General features: G+C 41.1%; 1 protein-coding gene across 1 annotated transcript in view; it reads right to left on the bottom strand.

Moving 5' to 3' along the window:
• cnc (NFE2 like bZIP transcription factor cap-n-collar) overlaps positions 1-26,640 on the bottom strand; it is a 375,514-nt gene that overhangs the window by 76,984 nt on the left and 271,890 nt on the right. The window contains exons 5-6 of the mRNA XM_071595847.1: positions 12,361-12,650; positions 8,580-8,795 (exon numbers count right to left, since the gene is read on the bottom strand). Of these exons, the coding sequence (XP_071451948.1) occupies positions 8,580-8,795; positions 12,361-12,650 (506 nt within the window). The remainder of the gene's footprint in view (positions 1-8,579; positions 8,796-12,360; positions 12,651-26,640) is intronic.

Raw genomic sequence — 26,640 nt, 5'->3', positions numbered from 1 at the left:
GGAGGTGAAAAGAGAAAGAAATGACTGAAATTGCATCTAAAGTCCTCTGGAGAAGTGTTCAGCCCATGATCCCAGAGCCGCCAAACAGTTTCATTCGTGGTGCGCGAACAGACAAGGCTGCGGCTGCGCACGGAATTAAACTACCGCCATTAAGGTGGCTTGTGTGGGTGGGGCAGTAATTGTGACTCATCGAATGCGGTTTGTCTTTCCGATTTTTTTATTGTAAACAAGGTAATTTGAGAGTCTGATTGCATCTTGGCATTTAGAAATAATTGAGAGCAGACACCGTGCGCCTGGTAATTTACAGGGTTATAATATTTTAATTTGACCTTGCGCGTTCATTTGATATTATTCCAACTCCTTTGAAGCTGAGATAAATTGAAAATAGATTATAATTCGTTTAAAACGAGCATTCATGGTAATAAAACTCGGTATTGAACGGAGATTTAAAAGGAAATATGATTCCAAGGATATTTTTTTTACAAAATATGGATTACTAAAAACACTACCCCCGAGTTATATTTTATCAAGTATACATTTAGAGGGTATTTAGGAATATATTTACTTACGGACACTGAAAATTGTTGGGGGAAATCTACATACAATCGAAATGTGACCCAGCAAACATAACTTAAGTGTGCTTCTCATAGATATATTTCAAGAAATACATTGTACTGGATGAATTTGAAGTACAATTTCAAGTCAAATTTAACGATTAACGGAATCAATACGAGATTAGGATTGGAAAAAAAATTCTGCCGGAAGACAACGTCACGAAATGGAAAGACTTTAAAAGGCAATCCCCCAGGATTTATAATTTGTCAAGGCACAAAAATTAACTATGATTACTTAGAGACGTTCCAAAACATTATCATGGATTTGTATACGCAGGTGTGACACCGACATAAATTATGCAAACAAACAACACATCCACTGCCGAAGTTTAGTGTTCCAAGGGACTTCGGACAACAGTCTTGGATACATAAGGAAGAGGACAAAAATGCATAATATAAATCAGTAGTTTACAACTCTGCTGCCCTAAAAAATTATACGTGTATAGAACGAGGCCTTGCGACTTATCACTTGCAAGACTTCGAGCTTCTACTCTACCGACAAAAGCGGTGCGGGACTTAGGGTATTCTCACAATGTTTAAGTTAGCAGCCACGTTCTGGGGAATAGGAGCAGCGAATAAAATAAATCAATTCCGGTCCATTAGTTGAGGATGAGAAGATTGCTGCGCTCCCAGTGGTCGCCAACTGCAACAAGCCATCATGAATTTTTACCAGCAAGGTGACATGAACATCCGGTCCGACCACTCGCGCGGCGGGGTACGTTTATACTGACGAGGAGAACCAATGCCAGTGAGCGACGTTTTGATAATACAGCCAGAGCTTATTAAATGCGCGACACGAGTGTCGTGGGTGATCCGCAATCACGACATTAACCGCTATCTTCGCACTCAGGACGGAGTGCTTGGCTTTCTCCAAACGAGCGCGAATTAAAGGGTCATCCCGGGAGGGTCTGCAAGGCCGTTCCTCCCGGGATGGCGGGGGCGAGTTGAGGAGGGAGCGAAGGTTCCTCCGACGTGGGCGAGGGGTCGCTTGGACGGGGACACGACTTGAGCTTGACACCGAGCCGGGATGGAGAAGTGGCGGCGAACGGAGGAGACCCATTGCACAACGCTAAAGAGACTCGATTTGGTTCAATCCCAACTCTTCACGGCCAATTTCACTTTTGCGTCTTCATGACCGACAGGGCCACGGAGGAAGAAAAAGATATGCCCGCAAGAAGCGTACGCATTTACTGCTGCTGACTGCATGACCTCAGGGGCGGAGACTTGGCTATCAGTACCACGGAAGCCGATATCACGCATTTGCGCCGCAACGCGAGTGATGTTTGAGAACAGCGATGGTATCCGGAAGGGAACCCGAGGACGGGTTGATAGGGGGATGTGAAGAGCAATAAGCGATGCCAGTGAAATTAATTATTTAAAAAAACTCCATCACAATGCATCAATTATCGAGGGGGACGAGTGCTTCAGCTACCGAAGCGTAGTCACACATTCCGAGATTTGAGGGGATTTTAAAGAAACAAGATGAGGAAATACCGTTCATACGATGCCACAGGTATTCGTAGTCGTGCACGTTGTAGCACAGTCCACGAGTTTATGCCTAACTTTTAACACTCGGGTGTTTTACCTTTGGTGATTTCTAAGAATCTGCTCAAGATGCCGCGACAGCAACTTTCAACGGAGTCATCCGCTAATCCCGGTCAAGGCGAATGATTTTTACACTTTAAAATTGTTGCGTTGTAATGCGGATTAGCGGATGACTCCGTTAAAAGTTACTGTTGCGGCATCTCGCATTTTCTGAGAATTTGTCAAGGAGGAGGACGTCGCTTCACTCTCGTTCCGGATTCGAATAATTGCGATCGCTTCCGAAAACAAAATACTTCTCAGTATCGGACTAATTCCCAGCGAGTATAGCTTCAACTTTAATTAATGATTCCTAAGAGTATTAGAAATAGTTTGAATCACAATTTCTCCGGTACAAATTTCTTTTTCAAAATATTTTTTTCCCATCTTGAGGTGAGTGTTTACGCAAGTCAGTTTTCATTAGATGACTCTTTTATTTATTTTAAATGCCGATTAACAATTTCAGGCACTTGCTATGTGCACTGAGAGGCTTGATTATAGCATTCGGCCATGGAGCGGAAGGCCAAGGGCTCAAGTCCCAGTGATGCATGCCTCTGGGACATCCCACCTACACCTATGCCGTGTGGGTTTCACGGTATCAGATCCTCCTTGAATCAGCAGATGGTAGAGGGACGACATCGAACCCACTGCGCTGAATGGAATAGCGAATGCAACTGAACTTGCTAAACTCTTACCCGATTGAACAATGAATTATGCATTATCAGATTAAACAGCAGAATTTTGAAAAATCTTTGGTCTATGAGGTACCTTGAACCGCAGAGATCCTTTGACTCATCATTGTCAAATGATGCCCTGCGGCCGATGAATGATTGCTCAAATAAGATTTGGATTTGAAATTTGCACAAATCCGCCCTATTCTCCCGATCTTTCCCAAGTGACTTCTTATTCCCAGAACTCAAAAGTCCATTTCGGGGTCGGAGATTTGACAATAAAAATGACGTAATTCAAGAGATGGAACAATGGTATTCGACGCCCTTTCCTGAGTTCTACAATTACGACCTTTGAAAGGTCAAGAAACGATGGGATTATGACAATGCAGAGAAGTTTTAGCAATAACAAAAATTAAGTTTCTAAATCAATTATTTTTTAGGCATAATTAAAACTCAACGACCACCCCCTCGTAATTTCTCAAACTTGTCCTTCACGGGACCACGTGAGCCCATAAACTACGTATCTGCTTACAAATTCCAAAAAACTGCGGGAGATGCCACGACAGTAACTTTTAACGGAGTCATCCGCTAAATGTGCCTTATAACGCAACAAATTCAGAACTGCTTTCTCTGCTTATTCATTGATACACTTACTTGGTATTATATCTGCTCACATGACTCACCATGCTTTAGAAAAATTAAGGACATGAGAAACAAATGCATGAGCATTTGTCAGGCGTTATAAAACAATTCGAACGACTGAGTACTCTTCAATATAAGCAATTTTTGAATAAGCAAGATCACTAGGGTCACCTTAACGAGAGGGCTAGCAACATACATGGCCGAGATAATCCTTCGAAATCACAGTGCTTCTGTTCCCATCGCCTCGAGATCACATTTCATGGAGTGGATTTCTTTATTGCAAAGGTGCACTCACTGGAGTGGCAAGCAGGGACTCGATTCCGTCCCTCAATCAGAGAGAACCAGCTGGATGGCCGTTGAAAACTGCGCCATCCTCGGGTGTTTTTGACCGCGAGTGGGTTAATGCTGACCTCCGGGATTCTCCCTTTCTATTCTCTCGTTTACCCGCCCATTCGCCGCCGAGTATGAATACGGCCTGATGAGATGGGATTCCTCACAATACAAGCTACCAGTGAGCCGAGCATTGTCCAAGCCCATCTTTGTTCTTATTCACTACACGTTCGCCTCTCGGGCTTTGCAAGACATCCACGCCAATCAAAATCACCCAATACCCTCAAACCACATTTATGGCGGCCATCCTATTCGCCGTTCTCAATTTGATCTCACGGTCACGTGAGAACACACTAGAAACACACCTACTGCACATGATATCTCGGACCAAATGCTGCTTATCGTTTTCTTTCGTGAACCGAACACAATTGCGAGCGATCGAGGATGTCAATCGGCATTAGTCACGGCTTGGAACGAATTGGGACGAGACGAAAAATTGTGTCGAAGACAACTAGGCCGGGACGACTCTAAAATTTTCATTACGAAAATGCCATCGGGAACGAGAGGGAATGGAAATCCAGGGGCGAAGAAACTGGGAAGGAACGAAAATATAATTCCCGGACAGGACAAGAAATCTGTTAATACGATTTAACACCAATATTTCCGGCCGAAGATCTGTTCGGTTCTACCCCACGCCCTGTTTATTACCATCGATAGGGTGGCCACTAATTTTCTACTAAGTTCTCATCCTAGATTTTCCTCCCCGAGGGTTTGCAATCTGATTAGACTTCACTTATGTCGATCATCCCTCACAGCTTCACGTGCGACTTGTATCACCCAAGTTGGTCCGACATTTTATTTTCGGTTTGTTTCCTGGGGCTGCACTCGCAATGGCCAACGCTGAAGATGAAAGTATCGCACAACTAAAAGGAATTTAATTCTCATTAGGATATCCCGATTCCCATGTCACGATCCCAATCCGAATATCAAATTTCACAGAAAAATAATATATCCATTTCCTCGCGTGAATGAATAAAAAATAAAAATGAATATTATGTACGCCCGTATTAAAAAAACAACCAGAAGAGAAAGGACGGAACCAATGTACAACGGAAGCATTCGCTTTTCTCAGCCGAGGGTACTTTTTGGGACAGGCACGGTGAGCGGGGCGTAATGCTGCTAGTCAAAAACCAATTACCTATAGTACATATTATGTAAAATGTTAATTTTAAGGTCGCATGCAAAATTAGCAATGACAACTATTTTGGCAACATCAGGGATCAACAATAAAATATACCTATGAGGGAAATCGGGGGCATGCGATCGATCCCCACTCCATGCGTGAGTTTCATCATTTAGTCCCGCAATAAAAGTAAAGGACTGGTACCACGTTTAACCCATTCGGTGCTCGATTCATGAAGCCCATTAAATGAGTATATTAATACCGAATTGAACTAAAATAATTTACTTTTATCATACATATTTACAACGCATACCTTATTATTTTAAAAATACAAACTAACACCATAAACTATTATTTTAAAAATACAAACTAACACCATAAACTATCTAATTTTTTTAAAAAGAACCGATCGAATCAAATCACTTGGATTTGGATGAAATGGCCATCCGATAACAACACCTGCACGCTGACATTAAAGGCCAACCGATCCGACGAAAAAATGAAGAATACTTCGACGGAAACTCAAGGATTCTGCAACGACTGTGGTAACGCTTTCCAAAAATAGAACTAATAAGAAATTCTTACAGTCAGCATTCCCACCTCATAACAAGCAAAAACTATAATCGCGTTTTTTGCTCTCGCTAATACGCTTCCAAGTGAAAAATGGACTGCATAGCTCCGCGATCAACAAAGAGCGTTACGTAAGCGTTGATAATGAGATTTTAATTCAACGGTTACATTCAACTGATTACGGATACCGATCCTATTTTTTTTCCTTCGTGCACTGCTGAAAAAAGGAAATGGAAAACTGCTTTAATGAAGACGGAAAAATTAATACTAAAATATCAATGGCATCGTAGTCGTGAAATGGAAAAATATTGCAACTTGGGGAAAGCCCACGATTGCTTCTAAGATTATTTAATATGAATGAAATATATACATTATCAAAGGCGTGTACACGCGAGTTACGGCTCCGTGGACCGAAGGGCTTTGTCCGATTAAAAGTTAATTTAGACGACCAAACAACTAAAAAACACAACGAGGAGGATGTTTAGGGGTTAAGGTCGATGAAGAGCAGAAGAGAGGCTTGTTAGATTCGATCCTATTAACGGAAGAATTAAGTCCCTTCACATCATGACCCCATACTTTCATCAATTGCTCGGAGAAGTCTTCACACAGCTTTGGAAACTTCCAGGCAGTATATACTTGAAGGCAAAGTTCATCGATGGCGGGGAGTAATAATCCTATACAATCAAATTAAATTCCTCGCCGTATTTTAAACGGCAGGTGGTTATTAAAAGGTGAGGCTTGAATAAAATGTCCACTTACCTTGTATCGTTGAACAGTTGATTCTGCATTCCTAGAAAACTAATTGCCGACTCCCCGTATAATTAACAACATGCGCCCCCTCATTTTCTCGCACTGCACACAGGGTCGGCCCCGAAAAATGAGTAGAATCGATTTTTTTCGAAGTGGGGCGATTTGAGGCGGGAAAGGTGGAGGGAGGTATTGGGAAAGCCACGCGACCCGGGTCAGTTGTCTGCGGGCCGTTACAGTGCGCGGATCGCTCCTTAATTGGACCCCTGTTCGAGGGTCGCGTCATGAATCCACGATGCCAAGGTCCCATGGAGCAAAAATATGTGAACAAATGTGGTGTTAAGCTCGGAAAATCGGGTTCGGAGACCATGACCATGGTTTAGGATGCTTACGTATTTGAAGAAATGTCCCAAGGAAATGTTTTCAGGTGGCACATAATGCTCCGGGAGGGTAGAGAGGAGGTCGACTTGCTCAATTCCGATCGACGCCTGAGTATCAGAATGTTAGCAGAAGACAGTTGGAATATTCCGAAAACCACAGTGCATGGCATTCTTACAGATAATTAAGTCATGAGAAAGGTGTGTGCCAAGATGGTACCCAAAGCCCTGTCGGAAGATCTGAATGCAGATCGTGAGACAATCTCACGTGTTCTCTTGGAATACGGTGAAAAATACCTCGCCTCAAAAAAAAGACAGCCTCGATGTGGCATCGCCGAACTTCTTTTGGTTCCCAAGGATAAAAATGAGCTTGAAAGACAACCATTTTGGAACGCTGGATAACGCCAAAGACGCCGTGACGAGGTGTTTGAACGAGGTTCCCATCGACGCCTTCCAGGAAGCGTAACGTAACCTGGCGAAGGCGCTGGCAGCGGTGTGTTGATGCACAAGGGTGCTATTTTGAAGAATTTCAGAAATGTGTACTTTGTCTGCAATAATTTTTTTGCACGGATTTATTCTACTCATTTTTGGGACAGACCCTGAATATTATATTGAGCTATAAACACCCTCACATTAGCGAGCATTTCCGTCGAATGGATCCAATAGAAATTTAAGTGGTATTTACATGTGGAACGTCGAAAAAATAGACTCAATCTGGTGGACTTTTAAACTTGTGTATTTCGGGCGAAATTTTTCTGAAAAGCTGTATACAAGGAGAAGAAAAAGAGAAGGGCTTTTCCACTGTTGGAGAGCGAAACTCCCGACTTCTGATACTAGGGAGCGGAGATGCAGAACTGATGTACGAATACTTAGTTCATTATCTTAGTCCCCCTATTATTATCTAATTATACGCAAAGATGAAATTTTATGAGAGAACAAGACAATTACAAATAAATGGGCAAAACAATTCTAATTATAAAACTGAAAAACACATGGAAAAGACAGAAAAAATTGAAACATCAGAACTCGAAGCCCAAGTAACGCTGAGAGTGTAACTGTTTTGAAAAACAAGAAACGTGGTGCAGACTTTCTCCTCCGAGAAAACTAATAAAAAGAACATTATTCGTCAAATAAATTAAAATATGAAAAAGCTTCATTGTAACCATAGGCAGATGGAATTGGGCATTGATAATAATGCTCGACTTTTGGCGTTCAAGAAAGGCTTTAGGTCCCTTCACTTCACGTTGACTGGCCTGGATAAATACATATTCCCTCAGGGTGAAAACATTGGGAGTTTATAGAGTTGGCCTACCGTTTTGGTGGATTTCCCTGTTCTTTTAAATTACTCCATTCGCAGTTATTTCGGTTTCCCGAGGTTAAAATATTTCGTAAGGGAAAAAAATCTCTCATTAACGACGGCAGTGTTTATCTTAGTCTCCCCGTACCCTTACCAGAAAAGCAAAAGATGCCTTGTCCGATGGAGGAGATTCAATGCGAGGACATTTTAGGGCCACCAAGAAGTACCAGATGGGTACTGTCTCAAATTAAATAAATATAGTATCAATGGAATGACGAAATGGATATTAAATGAACGGCACGAAATAAATAGAGCATCAATAAATCAGCAATCAACTAACCAGTCTAACTAGACAGTTAATCAGAATATGTTTTTCTTAGAAAGACAATTGGAACCCGCAACAATATTCAAACTCAGTTGGACGAATTTTGTTAAGTTTTCCATGAAAATTTCATTTTCCTTCATACGCTACATTATCTAAACTTTCCGCTCAATCGCCAAATTGATTTTTTCTTGACGAATTCTTCCTGACAGTTAAAATAATAAAGCCCTTGTTTTTGTACCCACCTGCTGCTGGTGCTGCTGCGGCACCGGCCCCCTGTGGTACGAGTGGTACAGGTGGTGATGGTGGTGGTGGTGGTGAGGCTGCTGGTGCGGCACCACCTGGTGGTGGCCGTAGTGGGATGCCTGCATGTCTGTCTCCGAGATGACGTCGCTTAAATCGCCGGAATTCTCCCCTTCGAAGTCCGACACGGACTTGGCATCCGCCCTGCCCTCGACCTGCTGGGGGGCGCGGGGCATCCCGAGGGCGAAGGACAGGGTGGGGGGAGGGAGAGAGAAGAGAGCGAGATGAGCACGCTGCCGAAGGGAGCGGCGCACCGCGGAGGCGCATTGGTGGGAGGAACCCTGGATTACATACACCCGTCCCAATGCTCATTGTAGGTAACTGGGACCTCGCCTCCGGGAGCAGTTTCGGGCGATATTGAGAACACATTGAAACACAAAAAATCTCCGCTTTTCATTTTACTTTCTGCATTCTCAACGATGCTTCGAATACACTTTTGCCATGGATTTTATCTTTTTTGCCAGTACTCAATTGGTCAATTATCATTAAATGTCGGCGTCAAGGCACCTTTTACATGCACGCGCGTTTCACGCGTACGCGTCATCATCAGGTCAATTTATCACACAAATTCATCCAATGTGCATCAGGCAAACTGAAATTAACCTAATAAGGTCGCTTAGGCGTTCATATGTGCTTTAGATATCCTAATGAGCAATTGAATTGCACAAACTGTGACCTTCAATTATATAAATTGTATTTTTAAACCAACTCACGTCGAACTCAGTGGAATTATTTTACAAGGATTGATTTAGGCATAAATAAATAAACTTTACATACCCACACAAACACTTATCTTTGACTACAAGGTAGGATTATGTTATAAGCAAGGTTTCCGTAGTCTTTTCGCATGCATCTACGAGTGTGTTTCTATTCATGAATTTCTCTCAGATCTCCATCACAGTTTCTTTGTTTCCCCATCATGTTACACCCTTTACCTCGTGTTTTCTCAAATGCTCGATTTCTACCTCAATAAAAAACTTTGTTCATTTGATTGATACATGCGCTTATATACTTTAAAATGCATCGCATTGTAATTACTCCAGATGACGGGTTAAATGTGAGGGAGGCCCGAAAATCTCAATTTCATCTACGTAGAATCCACCCCCTATACTTATGTACATGATTTTACGCATGGATAAAGTTTCTCCGCAATATATTTTCATTTTTTTTACGAAAATGACCTTTTTTAAGAACGACAATGATTTTATCATCACCCTTTTTCTCATTCGCGTGAAGTTATTTCTTTTTTTTTCAATTGTTGAAATCCGAACGGAAAATTAAAAAAAAATTGACGGTGAAAATTTAAATTAATTTCACAACTTAAGGAGTATCAGAGCTACTGACGCACTCATACAAGTCCTTCAGGGAACGGGATGGAAGGACTTTTTTTGCCCAGTTGAGCAAAGAATTTACGTACATGAATACACACTCCGAAGCGATTCCAAATAATCGTATGAACAAATCGAACAACGACACGTAATGGGTACAATTAGTTACAGCTTAATAATAAAAAAGCAAGATAATTATACTATTTCTGCTTGTACTTATATTTGTTGATGCAAGAAATATTTCACTTATAGTATATTAGTGTAATTAATATTGTACTTGAACTTCCACGTCCCGAATGACCTAAAATATAACGTCTATACAGAGGGGAACTTGAAACTTAACATTGGGCAGAGAGGATCTAAATTTCACAAATAACATTAATCACACTAATTTCACAGTCCCCTACAACTTGTAATATTCAAACAAGTTTGCTGCTCTCGATGATGGTCATTTCATTTTAAAATTTAAGATAAATGTTTACGTTTCACTATAGCTACTACGTATGAAACCTTAAAGCACCGTGAAATTATTTCATTGAGCCACTAAAACCTTTACATCAAGAGTTTGAAGAGTAAGTTGGCGTAGATCATCGGTACTATTGTTCAAGTTAATTGATTTTTGTTTTTGTTCCTTCGATCAATGCTTCCCGCCAAGTCCTCCGTGAACGTGGAGATTCCGATTCCACGCTCCATGACACGCAGGTGCTAGGGCGTAAAGCGTGCTTCCTCATAATTCGACGTGTCCGCTCGTAGGAGATTTTTTGTAAAAAAAACTGAAAACCTTTTGTTTTCCCAGATACCGGCAATATCGTAAACCAGTATCCGTTTTGTCCTGAATATTCCTACAAGCTGCCCACGCAAATATTTACTTTCACACTAAAAAATATTCTTTCCAAGTTTCTAACACACGTGCCTATGAATTTGAATAGAACGACATGTATTTATTCAAAATACCAAACCTCGAACGTTCCCCCATGCGCTGACGTCTTCTCTTTGATTTAGAGTCTCGTAATATCTTAAGACGTATAATGCCTAACAAACAGCAAACACTAAAATAAGAATTCCTTTCACTAACATTATGAAAAAAATTAATTAAGTAGCACCTCAGAATGCTTAAAAAAAACAAGTAAAGGGTTTTTAAAACAATCAAGACGCCATTAACGATTCTTTAAACAGATTTCAGTATAAAAAAGAAAATACAAACGGAAGTGTCACGAGAGGCAAAATGCAAACAATTTGAGATAGAAATTACAAAAGTCAACTCGCACGCAACTCTGTGTCAGATTTATTGTGCTGTTCTTTCATACGAAACAATAGGCGTTAAATATAAGTCCACAAAAACTGTGTTCTTTGGTAATGACTCAAGCTCTTGGGTTGTTGGCGCAAGATTTGAAATGGCTTTCCTCAATGATTGATTTCTGCGGCACATAATCAACGTTTTCTATCAGGAAGAAAATAATCCAGAATAAGAGACGTGTTCGCCAGAGAAATCAAAGATGATGCTGGAAGGGACCCTGGATTCAACGGCAGGAATATGAATTGGGTGAGTCAAGTAAGTTTAATACCAACCAAAACGAGGGATACGCCCATCGATTCGTGACCACAGAGCCAAAGAAATCATTAACATGACCATTTCGCTTCAATTCATTCGTTCGCGACTTCGGCCTTTTGTTTCTAAATCAGTCATACACACTTTTACATGTTCCTCTGATTGGCATTCCCTTCGAAATCATCGAACAACAATCGCACTTCTAAACTCGACTTGCATTTAATATTTTGAGGAAACCACGAAATTTGCACGCTGCGGCGTCGATGCTTTTTAACGCTACATTTTTGCACATTAATCCCGGGTAAAACAGCCTTATCTAACTTAACAGTGATTAGAAGTGATTTAAAGCTACGGCAGGCTTTCCGGCACCACACTCTCTGACCAACCCTCTACTCTCACGCATTAGGATTTAATAACGAGCATTAGGAACGTATGCTCTTCGACTAACGCCAGAAATAATTTAAATAAAACGTTCTTATTGAATAAAATGGATCAGAAGCCACTTAGGGTAAAATTTTTACATGCACAACAAACTATTACAAATCATTTGAGTCTAATGTTGAAAAAGAGAGTATGATTTAGCTCAGGTATATCCACATGTGAGAAGTAAACAGAAATTCACTCTCAAATATCCTGATACAAGGAATCCTATTCCTCTCCTAAAATTCGTAACGACAACATTATAGGTCACCACGAGCTGCAATTTGAATTACCGGAATGTAAAATTGTAAGAAATGCCAAATAGAACCAATCGCTCTACTGGCTGGTGATCCAACGCCCTCACGCCCCCGGGCAGGGTAAGACGCAATCAACAACGGCCGCCCTTTGGTCGGCTCGTCCCCTCACCTCTGGAGACACTGCAGCCTTGGCGTCGACGTCGTCTTCGTCCTCGTCGATGCCCACGAACTGGAGGGCCTCCTCGAGGGAGAACCCGGAGAGGGAGAGGCCGGTGACGACCTCCTCGACGTCCGCCTCGGCTCCAGGCACGCCCTGCTCCTCCTCGTCCTCAGCGGCGGCCGCACCCTCCACTAGTTGCCCCTCCGAGGCGGCCAAAGGACCCTCGGATGGCTCGTCTTCGCAGCCGCCCAGAGCGCCCTCCGAGGGAACGGCCGCATCCTCCTGGAACACGTACTCGCCTGGGGGCGGGAGGAGGGGGAGAGAGAGAGAGAAGAGGTTAAGTTACCCACTCAATTGGACACTCGGAATTATATTTCCCAACTCTGTATTTACGAGGTGGTCTCTTAGACAGACAGATGCATCTAGATGGAACGAGACAGGGTCTCCCCTTCACAACGCAACTCCTTGGCGTAGCACAAACTATATCCACACCATAAAACTCGCACACAAAGCGACGTTCGGGAGACGGATTGTAACGATATTTATTTATTTCCAGGAAGGAATGACACAAAATTCATAAATTCAACATAAATGTTATTGTAACCACTACCTAAGAGTCAACACAGCGTCAACTTTGCGTGACGAGGACAAATTTGATTGGTGTGTGTGTGTGTGTATGTATATATATATATATATATATATATATATATATATATATATATATATATATATATATATATATATATATATATATAATGGGCTGACACAATATAACACAAATAGAATAGCAACATTTAAAAGGACACTCACACGGTAAATTTTTCGAGCTTTCGGCCCTCTCAGAGGCCTTCTTCAAGAGAGACTGGAAATATGCTATGAAAATATGCTATGAAAATATGCTATGCTATGCATATTTTCAGTCTCTCTTGAAGAAGGCCTCTGAGAGGGCTCGAACAATTTACCGTGTGAGTGTCCTTTTAAATGTTGCTATTCTATTCTATGTGTTATATTGTGTCAGCCCATTATTGTGCCGCTCGTGTGAGTTTTTCCGTACAATCGTGGTATATATATATATATATATATATATATATATATATATATATATATATATATATATATATATATATATATATGTCATTACTTCTATTTCTTCCGATGAAGACGGAGTTGAATTCCGTCGAAATGATCAAGAAATAACGTGCGAGTGATCTTTTAATGTGTTCTTATATTGCTTGTTGCTGTCAAAGCTTGTTATATATACATATATATACATATATATATATATATATATATATATATATATATATATATATATATATATACATACATATACCCAGAGGTTGCGGGTTCGATTCCCACCAAGGTGCTTTTTCTTCCACCTAGGGCTTGGGTGTATGTAATTGTCAAATGGTCATATAAATTTTGTTGTCTCAGGCGTAACTTTGTGGAATTTGCATAACATATTGAAATGTAATGAAATAATTGACTTTGTAATTCCACACACTTTATTTAAAAACACGACCCAGGTTTCGACGTTGAACGACCTGATGATGACGTTCAACGTCGAAACCTGGGTCGTGTTTTTAAATAAAGTGTGTGGAATTACAAAGTCAATTATTTCATTACATTTCAATATGGTTATATAAATGTTCAAAGTCCGATGTAAAGGTCGAAGAGCTGTTTTCGGACTAATACAAAATAAAAATAAAATAAATGTCTATTTCAACCAACGTGTTTTCTCATCACTTGAAGCCACCACTATGAACCTGAACCACTGTGTATTAACACAAGTTCGTATCAATAAAAATATTCAATCGGAAATTACAATGGTTGTAGTTATCTTTCTTCCTTGATGGAGAAATTCCACAATTCTAACCTCGTTGTCGTAACATCTATGGATTTAACCCCCTCACAGAGGAATGAGATTTCATGGGATAGTTTGTACGCTTATATCGATAGGTGTACGTATATTAAAACGGGAGAAATACTTCGGAGAAACTACGAAAATGATTTGAAACCTTAAGAAAGAAGATATATGCATTTGTTTAGCATAATTATACACTTTTAAAATCAACTCGGACAATTTTTTTTCCTTTAACCTTCCATCTGAGGCAAAATGTTTCCTGACGAAGAGACAGCATGAGTAGCGAATACGGAAATATATTTGGATGCGAGGGTAGCAATCACTTTCGCAATGTTTCCAAAAACCTAGTAGGTTAATCAGCCACCTGGCTCCCCCTATTCCGCAACTCATTATCACGTCCAACGGAAGGACACCCTAAATAGGGCAGGCTCATAATTTTTGCTTTGGCTGAACACATGCCTTCCCGTTTCTATAATTGTCGTTTCTCCTCCACCCGTATAATTACTTAATGAGATTCTCTATCATTATAAGAAACTAAGGGGCGAGGGAAAAGGTTCTTTGCATATTTACAAAGTTCTTGACGCTTTGAAATAGTTATCAGAGACCGCCCAAAATCTACCTCTACATGGTAGACTACCTCAGGCAATGCGAAACTCCACATACCATGTTATAAGTCCAGAAGAAGTGTGAGGACAAATGGTGCGGAACAAGAGACTAGTTTGGCAACGAACGATTTGCAAATTGGGCAGTGGAAAACGCTTGCAACCAAGGGTGTCCATTTGTACGAATGACGACCAGCTAGTATCTACAAGTAATGTGATAATACTCTCTAAACCCACAATAATACGGACGGGTTCACGTGCACTGTGCAGAGAGACTAATGAGTAAAAGACTCTTCCAAATATTAGGCCTTACAATAACTGGTTAAACAATTTAAATTTAATTGGATGGTGGGAGGTATCACTTTGTGGAAGCGATTCAAACTGAAAATAGTAGAAAGATCAAAGTCTTTTACTTTCAGTTCAATTTAAACTTAACCAGAAATTACTGAATTAATGGTTAAATAATTACTAGCCACTGGATTTCTGTGGAAGGAATTTCACTATTTCCCCCACGCATTTGCTTTTTAAATGTAATATTAAAATAACGACATCTAAAGGAAATTTAACATTCTTTTCAAGACTTTGCAACCACAGTAATTCACTTTTTTCTACTTGAAAATACTTAGTATTTTCAAGCAGAAAAACAATGAAACGAAATTCATTTATCCAACATTGGGACAGAAATCGACTCTTTTTTCTTATATCGGGTATCAGAAAAGGGCTTAGACAGGGATAATTGAAGATATACTGTTTTATAGCATTGCATTTACTTTATGTGATGCACTTACATGGCGGTAGTGGAAAAATGTCTCCATCCTCGTCGCAACTCTTGGTTTCGAAATGACATTTATGAGAAACAAAAGGTGACGCTTACAAAAATTGGAAGACCCAATGACAATTGGGCCTTCCTGGGGCAATTCTTATTCTCTTGGTTAAACAATGCGTTCCATTGTGTGTAAAGACTCTTTTAAATCCTCGAAAGTAAAGAAGCATTCAACAAAGACATGGAACGAGGCCGAAGATGGTGCTTATTGGTAAGACGGAGGAGCGTGAGAGCTTCTTGCATGTACAGTTAACGAAAAAATACTTCTAACATGTTAAAGAGCTCGCGGCGTTTTTGTTGAAACGGAGGCACGAATACACTTCTACTGCATTTGGACGAATGAACTACAACAAGGAAGTATTAAAGAGCGTCTTCGAAATATAGACACTAGTCTTTGAGTGGAGAAGAAAGAACCTTTCAGTGCAGCATTGCTTAGCTGAAGCGAAGAGCAATTAGATGATGCTGGAACATCCGAAAGATTACCGTATAACAGTAAAGTATTTCCAGAAGCGGAGAAGAATACGCCGAAATGATAAAGAAAATAACTTCAATTAGAAATTTCAGCGGAGAATAAGCTTCTGACGAAGAAACAAATAAATTTGTGACGAAAACTTCAAAAAGTGAGCAATTCCTTTTTATAATATTACACATTCATGCCAATACTCCATTTGAAAAAAACCAGTATGATTTCATGGAAATGAGAGTCTTATTTCAGCATCGAAATTTAATCATTCCGCCATTTTATTACGGAGTCACCTGTTCAACTACGATACTAGTTATGAAAAGCAAACATTTCTTACCATTACGATTTTTTATTTAAGTATTTTTATACAACGATTGAAATAAGGAAAGATTATTTTTTACAAAGGAGGCAGGGAGAAGTACTCAGTTAGGTAAATTCATTATTCTAAAGGGTACTTAACAGTAATGACCCCAGCAGACCCGTACATAACACCTACAACTACAAGCAGTGGCATTGAATAAAGCACAGCCACTGTATTTAATATAGGTAACACTGCACCTACCGCTATCCACACGCCTGCTTGCATTACACTGTAATTACACTCGGTTCCGGAATTTACAATTCTTCTTATTATCTTCCTCTAAAATTTATATTTAGATTTATCCATTCAGGGAAAAGTCCAGTGGGTAGAGCGCTGGACCCGCGAAAGGAGTGCCCAGATTCGATTCCTGCACAGGGAATAAGGAACTGTCCCCTCCCTTCACCGTGATTTGTGAATTTCACACGAATTATAATTATACATAATATTAAAGAGCTCTGCCCTAAAACTATCAGATCAGCCTTGGGATTGATCACTGCTCCCATGCCTATTCCATTTACATAATTATTTTACAACCCACGTCTATTAAGTAATTGAATGTCGTGCTCATTTCCATCAGATCCTTCAAAGTTTGCGCGGAATATAACGCAAGCCCGCTACTTGGAGCGCTATATTCCATGGCCTCGTTGAATCAAGGAAATTATAATAATAATTTAAATACAGTTAATTTCGTTCTAAACTTTTTCCGAACATCCATCGTGAAACACCATTCATTTTCTCACGTCCCTATGGAGTAGGAAATGCTCCTACAACAACTAATGGACACCGGTTCACATTAGAGATGCATGATAGTCAGTGTTTTTTTGTCATAATAACGCAAGCGTAATACGTGGGAAACATCCGGTTGTCATTACATACCTACCACCTCCAAGTACTGCTGATCAGAAAGCATTATTTCCGGCTCAAGTACAACCAATTAAACTCCCTTAAGCTCTCTTGAGTGCATAAAAAAATACACATCCTCAAATGATCAAGTTGGCAGGAAATGAGTACGATAAGGTTCGACTAATTAAGATGATAAAAATAACAAATCTTAAATTTTCATACGGCATGGATTTAAGTAAAATATCACATCTTAACATTTACCGTAAGGGAAACTCTTTTAAGTGAAACCATTATGCCATGGAATCACCTGAAAAATAAAGCTATTCGAGAAATATTACGTGTAGACTTGTCTTTTCAATTTGACATTTACTCTCGTCAACCCGCTTGTAGGGCTACATGACAACGAGGCGGAGCCCGAGTAGAAAACCAAACTTGTTCGAGAATATGAAAAACAAAACACTCCTCATAAATGGATCTTAATTCCCGGAGAGGGACTTCCGGGAGAGTAAAAGTTAAAAGCGTGGGTCTTCGAAGAGACCTCGATGTACGTACCTTGCCGCTGTGGATATAAGCGCGATATTCAGGCGACTCTTTGCACTAACAAGTGTAATTATGCGGAGGGACATGAACTCTTTCGAGCTGGCGATGCATCTGAACCCCGGCGAGACAATCTACTCCGACCTGTCAGGGAGTCAGATAACGCGGATTGTTTCCACGTGAACGAAAGAAATATGAACACGCACGGTGAATAATTCACGAGCAGCCAAGTCATTATAATGTTAGCAGCGATCACAAATTGAGTTTTTACTACTTAATAAATGCGTTTTAATCATGGAAAGCACGTAATTACGTTTTAACCACTGACGGGACCATATGAAAAAGAGCTAATAACCGGTTTCGTATAACGAGCTAGGACGACAAAAATTCGAAAACACGTAAGCAATATTTTGACAGCTTATTCATGCCGTTGTTTATCTAACCCTGTGGGCACTTGCGCGAAAACGGACGTGCTGAACGGGTGCGAAATAACGGAGCACGCCGTTAACATAATTACACGCGTCGCGTTGAATGTCGTCCGTTTTAAGGGCACAGCAGCGAGCGAGGGAGCCTCTAGTATGATTTTCCCATTCTACTGCAGCAAATCTTTTTAAACACGCACCATCGGGCAGCATGATATTTTCTATCGGAAACGACAGCAAGAGGCGGACTATCACAAGACAAACATCAGTCCAACGCACGGGTTAGCCCGGTGAGAGATGGACGTACCTGTTATCGTCGAGGTCGAAGGTTCGATACTCGCCTCGGACATGGATGCTGTGTACACAATCTCTCGTGGTTCGGCCCCCCGATAAAAGAAATGGCGCCAAGCCAAACACATAGGGGCAACCGCAAATTCCCTAATGCCGGGATTTAACTAATCGAATAATTGAGGAAAATAGCATGATGGAATTTTAGTGAAAAAAAAAACAATTATTTTTAAGCCATCGATGTGAGATGTGCCAAGACGGTCAAATTTTCGGTACCGACGTATCACTTATTTATTCTGGACAATTGCGGGTTAACGTAAAAATATATGTATATCTGCACCAACGACATGCCGCGATTACATCATTCTGTTTCAATGAACGCCATACAAGCCACCGAAGATGAGATCATAGAAAAACCGAATGCTTTCTTCAGGCCACACGCACTTGTGAATAAAAACAGCTCCTTTCATCATTCGCATTATTAACTGTTAGCATGAAAAAACTCCAAAGGAACAAAAGGATCATTGTATTTAAGGATTATACAATTGACAATTTTCTTTCAATCAACACTATTGGACTACGCCCATTATTTTACATAAACTAATAGACAGCCGACTGCTAAATGTCAGTGGCGCGAAACTTAATTGTCATATTAATATTTCGTTCAAATAATCCAAACATAATTCAAAATTCCAAATACTACCACTTCACACTATTTCTGGTACTCATGAAAAACTCGTATACTCTCCCACTTTTTCACAGTGGTAATTAACTCAAGAACTTTACCTTCCAGCCAGAACCTTCGTACTACCAATATGATTACCAATCTCTTCTCTAAATTTTCTCCGTAATCTCTACTAACATTTCTTTCAAAATATTTAGTCTACATATGTTTATGATCTATTCTATTTATGCTCTCCAACACTACCATCGAACAATTCAACCGGTCAACAAGTTTCTACCCAGGGTAACTGTCAATAAACCTACGTTAAAAGTAGTTACAGGCACACGTATATCATTCAATGAGGCTGCAAGTATTGACACTTGTGGCAACGGGGCTGTTACGGTGATATCATTTTGGGAGAAAAGTCCACAGAAAACGACTGTTATACATGAAATATGCACCAATAATTGCACATTCATGGAATTCAAAGTTATTGCAGCAAACGAAAGATTTTATACAAAGTATTTGTAGTGGAAAAATAATTGTATACTCTTGTCTGAACAAGAGAAAATTTTACTATGCGCGCAGTTACGGATGAAGCGTCAGTATTCCTTTTGGTAGAGTCATATCCACATAGTGCCTACAACTGTGATAAATAAAATTTTGGTGTAAGCCCAAGAGTTGAATAAAAACCAATCGATTATGATAGAATCGACTCATCTTGGATATGGAATCGTCTCTACACGTTCAAAACCATCCATCTCAAAGATGTCCACCATGAGAGCCCGCAGGATCTCCACTTTTTGCCACGTTTTGCTCCTATTTATGAAAGTTACTTCACTCCGCTTCTCAAAAGAAACTTTAAGGAAAACAATGAGCGGAGTCCTGCCTTCCCCCGTCCAACCCATCAGAAAACATTTCGATTACGAAGATGGGCGAAAACACCTCTCCCTGCCTGGAAAATGTAATGGATACATCTGTCAAACCTGTGAACCCCAACAAACCCAGGTTTGCATGACTTTCAATCTATACATCAAAATCTGCGGTCATTTTACTGGGCAGATTTTGACACATAATTGTTAGTCCATTCCTATTATCTTGGCTGTATTGAGCAATTCGCCACCACTATAATGAGGCACCGGAGATTCAAACTCGTGGCTCTCGCGATCGCTGACGATCCTTCGACTGTCACTTTACACCGACAAATACCTCAACCAAACCCTCTTAAATACCTATCGATTCAATTATATTCGATTAAAAATAATTTCAACATCGATACGAGCCATGTTAACATGATAAATTGAAGTGAATGCAACATATTATGCCACAATCTTGAAATGATATGCCTAACCTAAGTAAGGGTAGAGGCAGCAGGGAAAGGGAATGTATAAACTCGTATTTCAATAAATCTTAACACTTTCATGATTTAAAATTATCACTTGTTTCGACCAGAAAATTTCTATGATCACGAGCCTGTTTTGCAGGAACTACCAAGGAGCATTTCGCAAGTGTAATTTTTTTAAAAGGCACATTGAAAGACATCCATGCGAACATCTGCTAAATTCATAAGCCCACAAAGACGAAGCTCTTGAAAAATGTGTGAGCGGTAAAAAATGGACTTGTCCACCACTAGCGGATTTATCGCATGCGTTTGTGGCGGGCCATCTGCGGCCGACGTCTTACGAGTTGAAACACGGTAGGAGTGTGAGGAGAAGATTATTTTTTTTTACTTTGAATTTAATTCTCACATTTAACTCGCCAACATTCACTTCGGCAGGACCCATCAAATAAATTGATACTGAAGTATGATTCATTGTGCAGTACTGCTGTTTTTAGCACTTCATTACGCTTTTTGTACATTTATTTCTCGAAAATCTAATGGAAATTTAGGACATAACAAAATTTAACAGTCTCATATTAAAGCGTCGTTTATATCATCTTATAAAAATTACTGGATCCTTACGTTGATAATTCTGCCAATACCTAAAATAACAGTGATTTAAATGGGTGTTCTTTTGCAATGAAATGTGCAATTTCACTTTCAAGTGAAAGAGAACACTTGCTATTGCATAAAGGGAATGAGTAGAGAACACCCGTTCCTTTAAGGCCACAGCCTAAATCGGCTCCAAACGCGACTAGCTAGGGGTGCACACGATCTCCGACCGCCCCCCTTGGGTACACCAATGCCGACTCGCTCTCCGACCTCGCTCGCATTTCAAAAAGGGTGCGGGGCGCGTCCTCTTTCGCAAGGGATCTGCGAATATCCGCGCGCACATCCGAATCGACGCAAATGTATTGGCAAACAAACCGCGCTTCCACCCCACCCCCCAACCTACTCCCCGCACACTGCATCGGCACTCAAAACACACTCGCGGCACTTTATTGGCTTTAAGCGCGCTGGTTACTCTCCGCAAATAGGCTCGCCCCAAGATGGTCTAATTAGCGCCCGCAAATACGCCTCTCTTACTTCCCATCTCTTCCGGCAGGTGGAGGAGACCTTTTAACGTCGGGCCGCTGGCAGCTGCACTCGCGCAGAAAAGAAGGCATTTGCCACGGGGGCGTGCTCAACGCCGACGACTGAAAGGGTCGCCGTTCACTCACTCACTCACTTACTCTCACTACCTTCGCGAACTGAGGCATTCTTTTCCTTCCCGAGCACTCGCGTGTCAAACAAAACCCATTCAGCGTCGCTCAAAATTTATCAAACATTGGCGGAAAACAAGATATTTTTGATTTCGTAAAAAAAGAAGTCATTTACATGTATTTCTGCAGACTTTCAAGGTGTATCTTATATCTGGAGCAATCTTCTCCGTGACATCAAGTCATAGACGATTACGGCAGCTGAGAGAGAGAAAATTGCAATGGCAAAATCGTTCTCTCCTCCCAACTAACGCGAGAGTTTTCTGAGGAGAGTGGGAGAAGACAGGAGTCCCATGTGAACTGTTAAAAAGAAGAAGGGTAATCCTCATCAGACGCATTCGAAGACGCGACGGCGCGTTGAAGACAATCGTCCAGAGAAAAGTGAACCGGAAGTACTAGACCCCCGGACGAGAGCCGGGGAAAAAGTAATGACAGGCGTCAAAGAGAAGAAACATGTGGACCAGAAGAGATTGACCGATAGAGGAATAGAGCGGAAAGCTACGTCAAATCAATTTTAGGATGAGCAGTGATGATGATGAAGGACTGCAGCACTCATTACATCACCCTTCGCACCGATCTGATCCATTTACATACATTCGTCTGCCACTAAAAAAAATGCATGCGCTCGTATGAAATTTCGGACGTGAAATTTTCCATAGATTTTGGACAAATGATAACTACTGAAGGTTACCAATAATGCGCGCTGGAAAATGGCTCTTAGAGGGCGGCTATATGAATTCAGTTTTAAATTTCCCCCGACTTTTTTTCAGTCGCGCAGATCCTTTATTTCTACCGCCGGTCTATTTTATGAGCATCTCGTCGATTTATTCTCCGAAATTTTTTCATCTCTCGCTCAATATGTACGGACGACTTTGCCAGAAGCACCCATCACAGTTGTCCGTTCCATTTCTCCCATTTATAAGCCCATCGCGGTGGAGTTTGACATGGTGGGCTAGCCCTCAGGATACTAGACAAATGAAAATACCTGTCTTATTGCCTAAAAAAACGCACCAACATTATACAAGAATGAAATACGCGAACAAGGTGAAAAATATGGTGAGCATGGATAAATTTTCTTCCGCCATTAATCCCCGTCCCTAAAATGTAAGATAATTCTTTGGTCACACGGTTGACATTTCATATTTCAAGGTGTAATTCATTCTGAAATAGGAAATTTCATTCCTTCCACGCTTAGCAAACGTCGCGCATAGAATAAAGTCTCCCAGAAAAAAACACGAGAAACGAATCCAAAAAACAATACAAGCACGTCCAAACTTGAACCGAATACAATCGAAAAGAAAAAAAAGTTCAAAGAAGTTGATTTGTAATTTACTTGTCAACTTTGAAGAAGAAAAATAATTTTACCCTTAAATTTTAAAGGAAAGTCAAAGCCTCTATCAACGATTTGAAGATGTACGAGAAAATCACGGCTAAAACATCCTTTTTTAACCCTTAAACCGACTAAAGGAAGTTGAGATAAAGATATTTGCTCTATCCATTTACATAAAATGAGTGTCGTAAGTATTTTTCACAGTAGTCTTTCGTGCGAATTACCTAAAATTATCAGCTCTGCATTTTAGCCAAGGCATGTTTCACTGAATGCGAATTTTTGCGCACTGGTTTGTTCGCCATAAGAACACAAAAATGGGCATTTTCACTGGTTCAATTCGTATCATTCGTATTTATCATGACCTAGGGTTTTATTGATACAGCATCATCTCTGTTGCTTGGAAACACGCCTGAAAGGTTAGGCTACTTGATATTTCGTGTTCATCTCGGCGAGGTACTTCAAGATACCGTCATCGAGATCTCAAGAGGCATATTTTTATGCTGAAGGAATTTGAAAACTAGTTCAGAGATATGACAGTTGTTTCAATATGTTTGGCGAATATGTATAAAATATTAGAAATATGTAAGTTTTGAGATGAAAAAAATACATTTTCTGTACCTATTTGAGTGTATGTTTTATTGCATAACGGAGGTTACTTTATAGACATACTTCGTATTCACTGTCGGCTTGACAAATGGTGAGCAAAGAGAAGCCAACAACGCTGAAAACCATAAATATAAATAACTATATCGGGGAGCCTTTCAAGAACGGGAGAAGGCATAAAAATGTGAGAAAATGTTTTGCCGACAGACCTCAGTTAAAGCCGACACAGGCGTCCACCTGTGGCTAGACGGACGCCTGGACTATGGGGACGGCGTGTCCCGAAGCTGCGAACATAACCATTTGCGATGGCTGGGTTCACAGCTTCACCGAATTTCCAGTATAATACTGACAACATTTCAAAGACTTCAAATGAAAACAATTAAGCTTGGCGACGAGTTTAACCACGGCGTCCTTGCGCGCTAAGTGCACGCAGCAATGTTTTTATTTCTCCCCCGACGCGCTCAAAGGCTTCAATCTCTTAAGGACTTCCGTGGGAATGGCGTCCTTATTTCCCTCCACCCACCCCCGCTGGCTCCTGGTTCTCCGCTCGTCCATTATGCTCAACGCCAAATGGCCTCCGTTGAGTATTCAACCTTCTCCTGCCTCCAGAAATAACAAACAAGCGAGAACTATTAAATAAAATGGTCGCCGGAGGGGTGCTCTCCGGCGCCCTTGCGCGGTTAGTGATGGGGTGTGACTTTTACCTCGTCTTCACGCTGAGATGACGCATTTACAACTCCCATTGTGGCCTCTACGTGACGAGGGAAAGATAATAAAAAGAGGCAGAGGAGAAATGCAATTTCATTACTAGTATGCTACATGGTGAATAGCTTGCGATTCCGCGCTCAGAGCCCACCGGGAGGCCCGCACGATTGGCTCACTCCCCCCCCCCCCCCGCGGGCTCCGTGCGTGCCGGATTCCCGAGCCGATGGACCACGTTCGATACCCAGAGAGGAGGTGTACTTTTCCGCGCCATTCTTTGCAAGCGTGTGTCTACTCGTACGGGCTCCCCGCCTCTACGAGTGGACACACGCTTGCAGCGCTGCTTCTGTCAGATGAAATGTCATTTCGTTCACCTCTCGGCAGATTACGGAGTCGCAGGGACGGCAACTCCCTGGCCCACAACAGCACTCTCCTCCACTCCCTGCAATCACACGTTTCTAACCCATAGCATTCAATTCTATTCAACCATCTCGACTGACACTTCAAAACCTGTCAGATGGATTACAATAACAAACAGCTAAGGCAGATTACCGATGTAAATGTCCAACATCATGGGTGTCAATCCGACTATTAGTCCATGGCAACTCTCCAAAGCTTTCAAGCAATCCCGCTCCCTCACGTGCAATCTACCCCACTTGCTTCTTCCACAGTTGCTGACCTCACGGAAGTTTCTTATACTTTTTCATATGGATCTCGTTTTTAGTTTTGTTAAAAAATTATTTCAATAACGGGAACTTCAGAACATGACCACAGTTTTACACTATTTCCATCCAATACCAATCCAAATATTCCAAGATTCTTCACCCCAGTATAACTATGCTTGGAAAGAAATCAAACCATTTACAATGCAAACCTCAAATGTACGTACATTTAATGTTATTTGAGATCTTGTGCAAGCATTCCTTGATATTCTAAATGCAAAAAATTGATTTCGATTAATGAGGTCACGTTGATGCATATCAACAGAGTCCCTGGACAGTTAAACAATTTCTACGTTGACCGCCTACCTAAGTTTCATGACCTTTCAATTATTTTTCCAGGTCAATAAAATTATAAACTTTTCAGGTTCGACAAATACCCTAAAGTTACTCTTTAGCGTACAAAATGGATTTTGTAGATGAACGAAAAGTATTGAAAGCAATCACAATACGACTTTAGATTAAATACGAATTGAACTTCATGAATGACGCACATAGTCTCCATAACCTTGTAAATTATGTACACGTATTTCATACAATGGACATCATAAAATCACCGCTAATACAGACAAATTAAATTTAACGAACTTCTAGACGACCAAGAGCTTTCGTTCATAATTGCTTTCCCTAGCAGAGCTCTCTATCGGTTTGATGCGAGCATTCCGTACTCACTTGAATACGAATTCAAGTGATTTTTATGGTTCTTCCAAAATTTGCAACTTTTCTTCTCGTCATTCTGAGTACCTCCTATGCGAATGGCATTAATCAGTCAGTAAAATTAGATACAGGGGTGTAAAAAAGTGCCGTGGAGAAAATTACATGGGGAAGAAGAAATTAATCACACAAGGGCTCAAGTAACGCTCTTACCTTAGGCCTACGAGCGGTACTTAAGAAACAGCGACTTGGACGACGAAAAAAATCAGGTCTACCTCTAGGGCGAACGAGCGAGCCCCTTCGGCATTCATCTCGGAGATTACCATGCAATTACGATTGGCATATTTTCACTACCGCCAACCAGTAAACAAAGAAGGACGTAATAACCAGAGCGACCGCATCTTTGTTGCATTCATAGTCCCTCCCTTTGGCCTGACAATGCTTCAGCGCCTCCGAGGAACGCAGCAACCCCGTCACCATGTTGATTAAACCAATTCCTCACGGAGACCCACAGAGGGTCGATATTAATCGACGAGTTGCAATATCCCATCGGATACGGCGGTCATCAATAGCCCCCCACAAAGCAAGGGAAGGGACGAGGCGAATATTGACATTACACATATGAAAACCCCCGAAGGACGCCGGAAAACCAAAAAACTGAGAGCAACGGAGGGTAAGAGGAGGAGGGGTGGGATTACGGACTGGTTCCGACCGGAGGCGTCCCGGGGTAGGTTACGGGAGAGTGTGGTGCGGGGAGGCATGGGAAGGGGGATT

Source organism: Hetaerina americana, unplaced genomic scaffold (genome assembly GCF_022747635.1).
Source record: "Hetaerina americana unplaced genomic scaffold, ioHetAmer1.1.p SCAF_7, whole genome shotgun sequence".
Taxonomy (NCBI): domain Eukaryota; kingdom Metazoa; phylum Arthropoda; class Insecta; order Odonata; family Calopterygidae; genus Hetaerina; species Hetaerina americana.
This window is presented reverse-complemented; position numbering and strand designations above follow the sequence as displayed.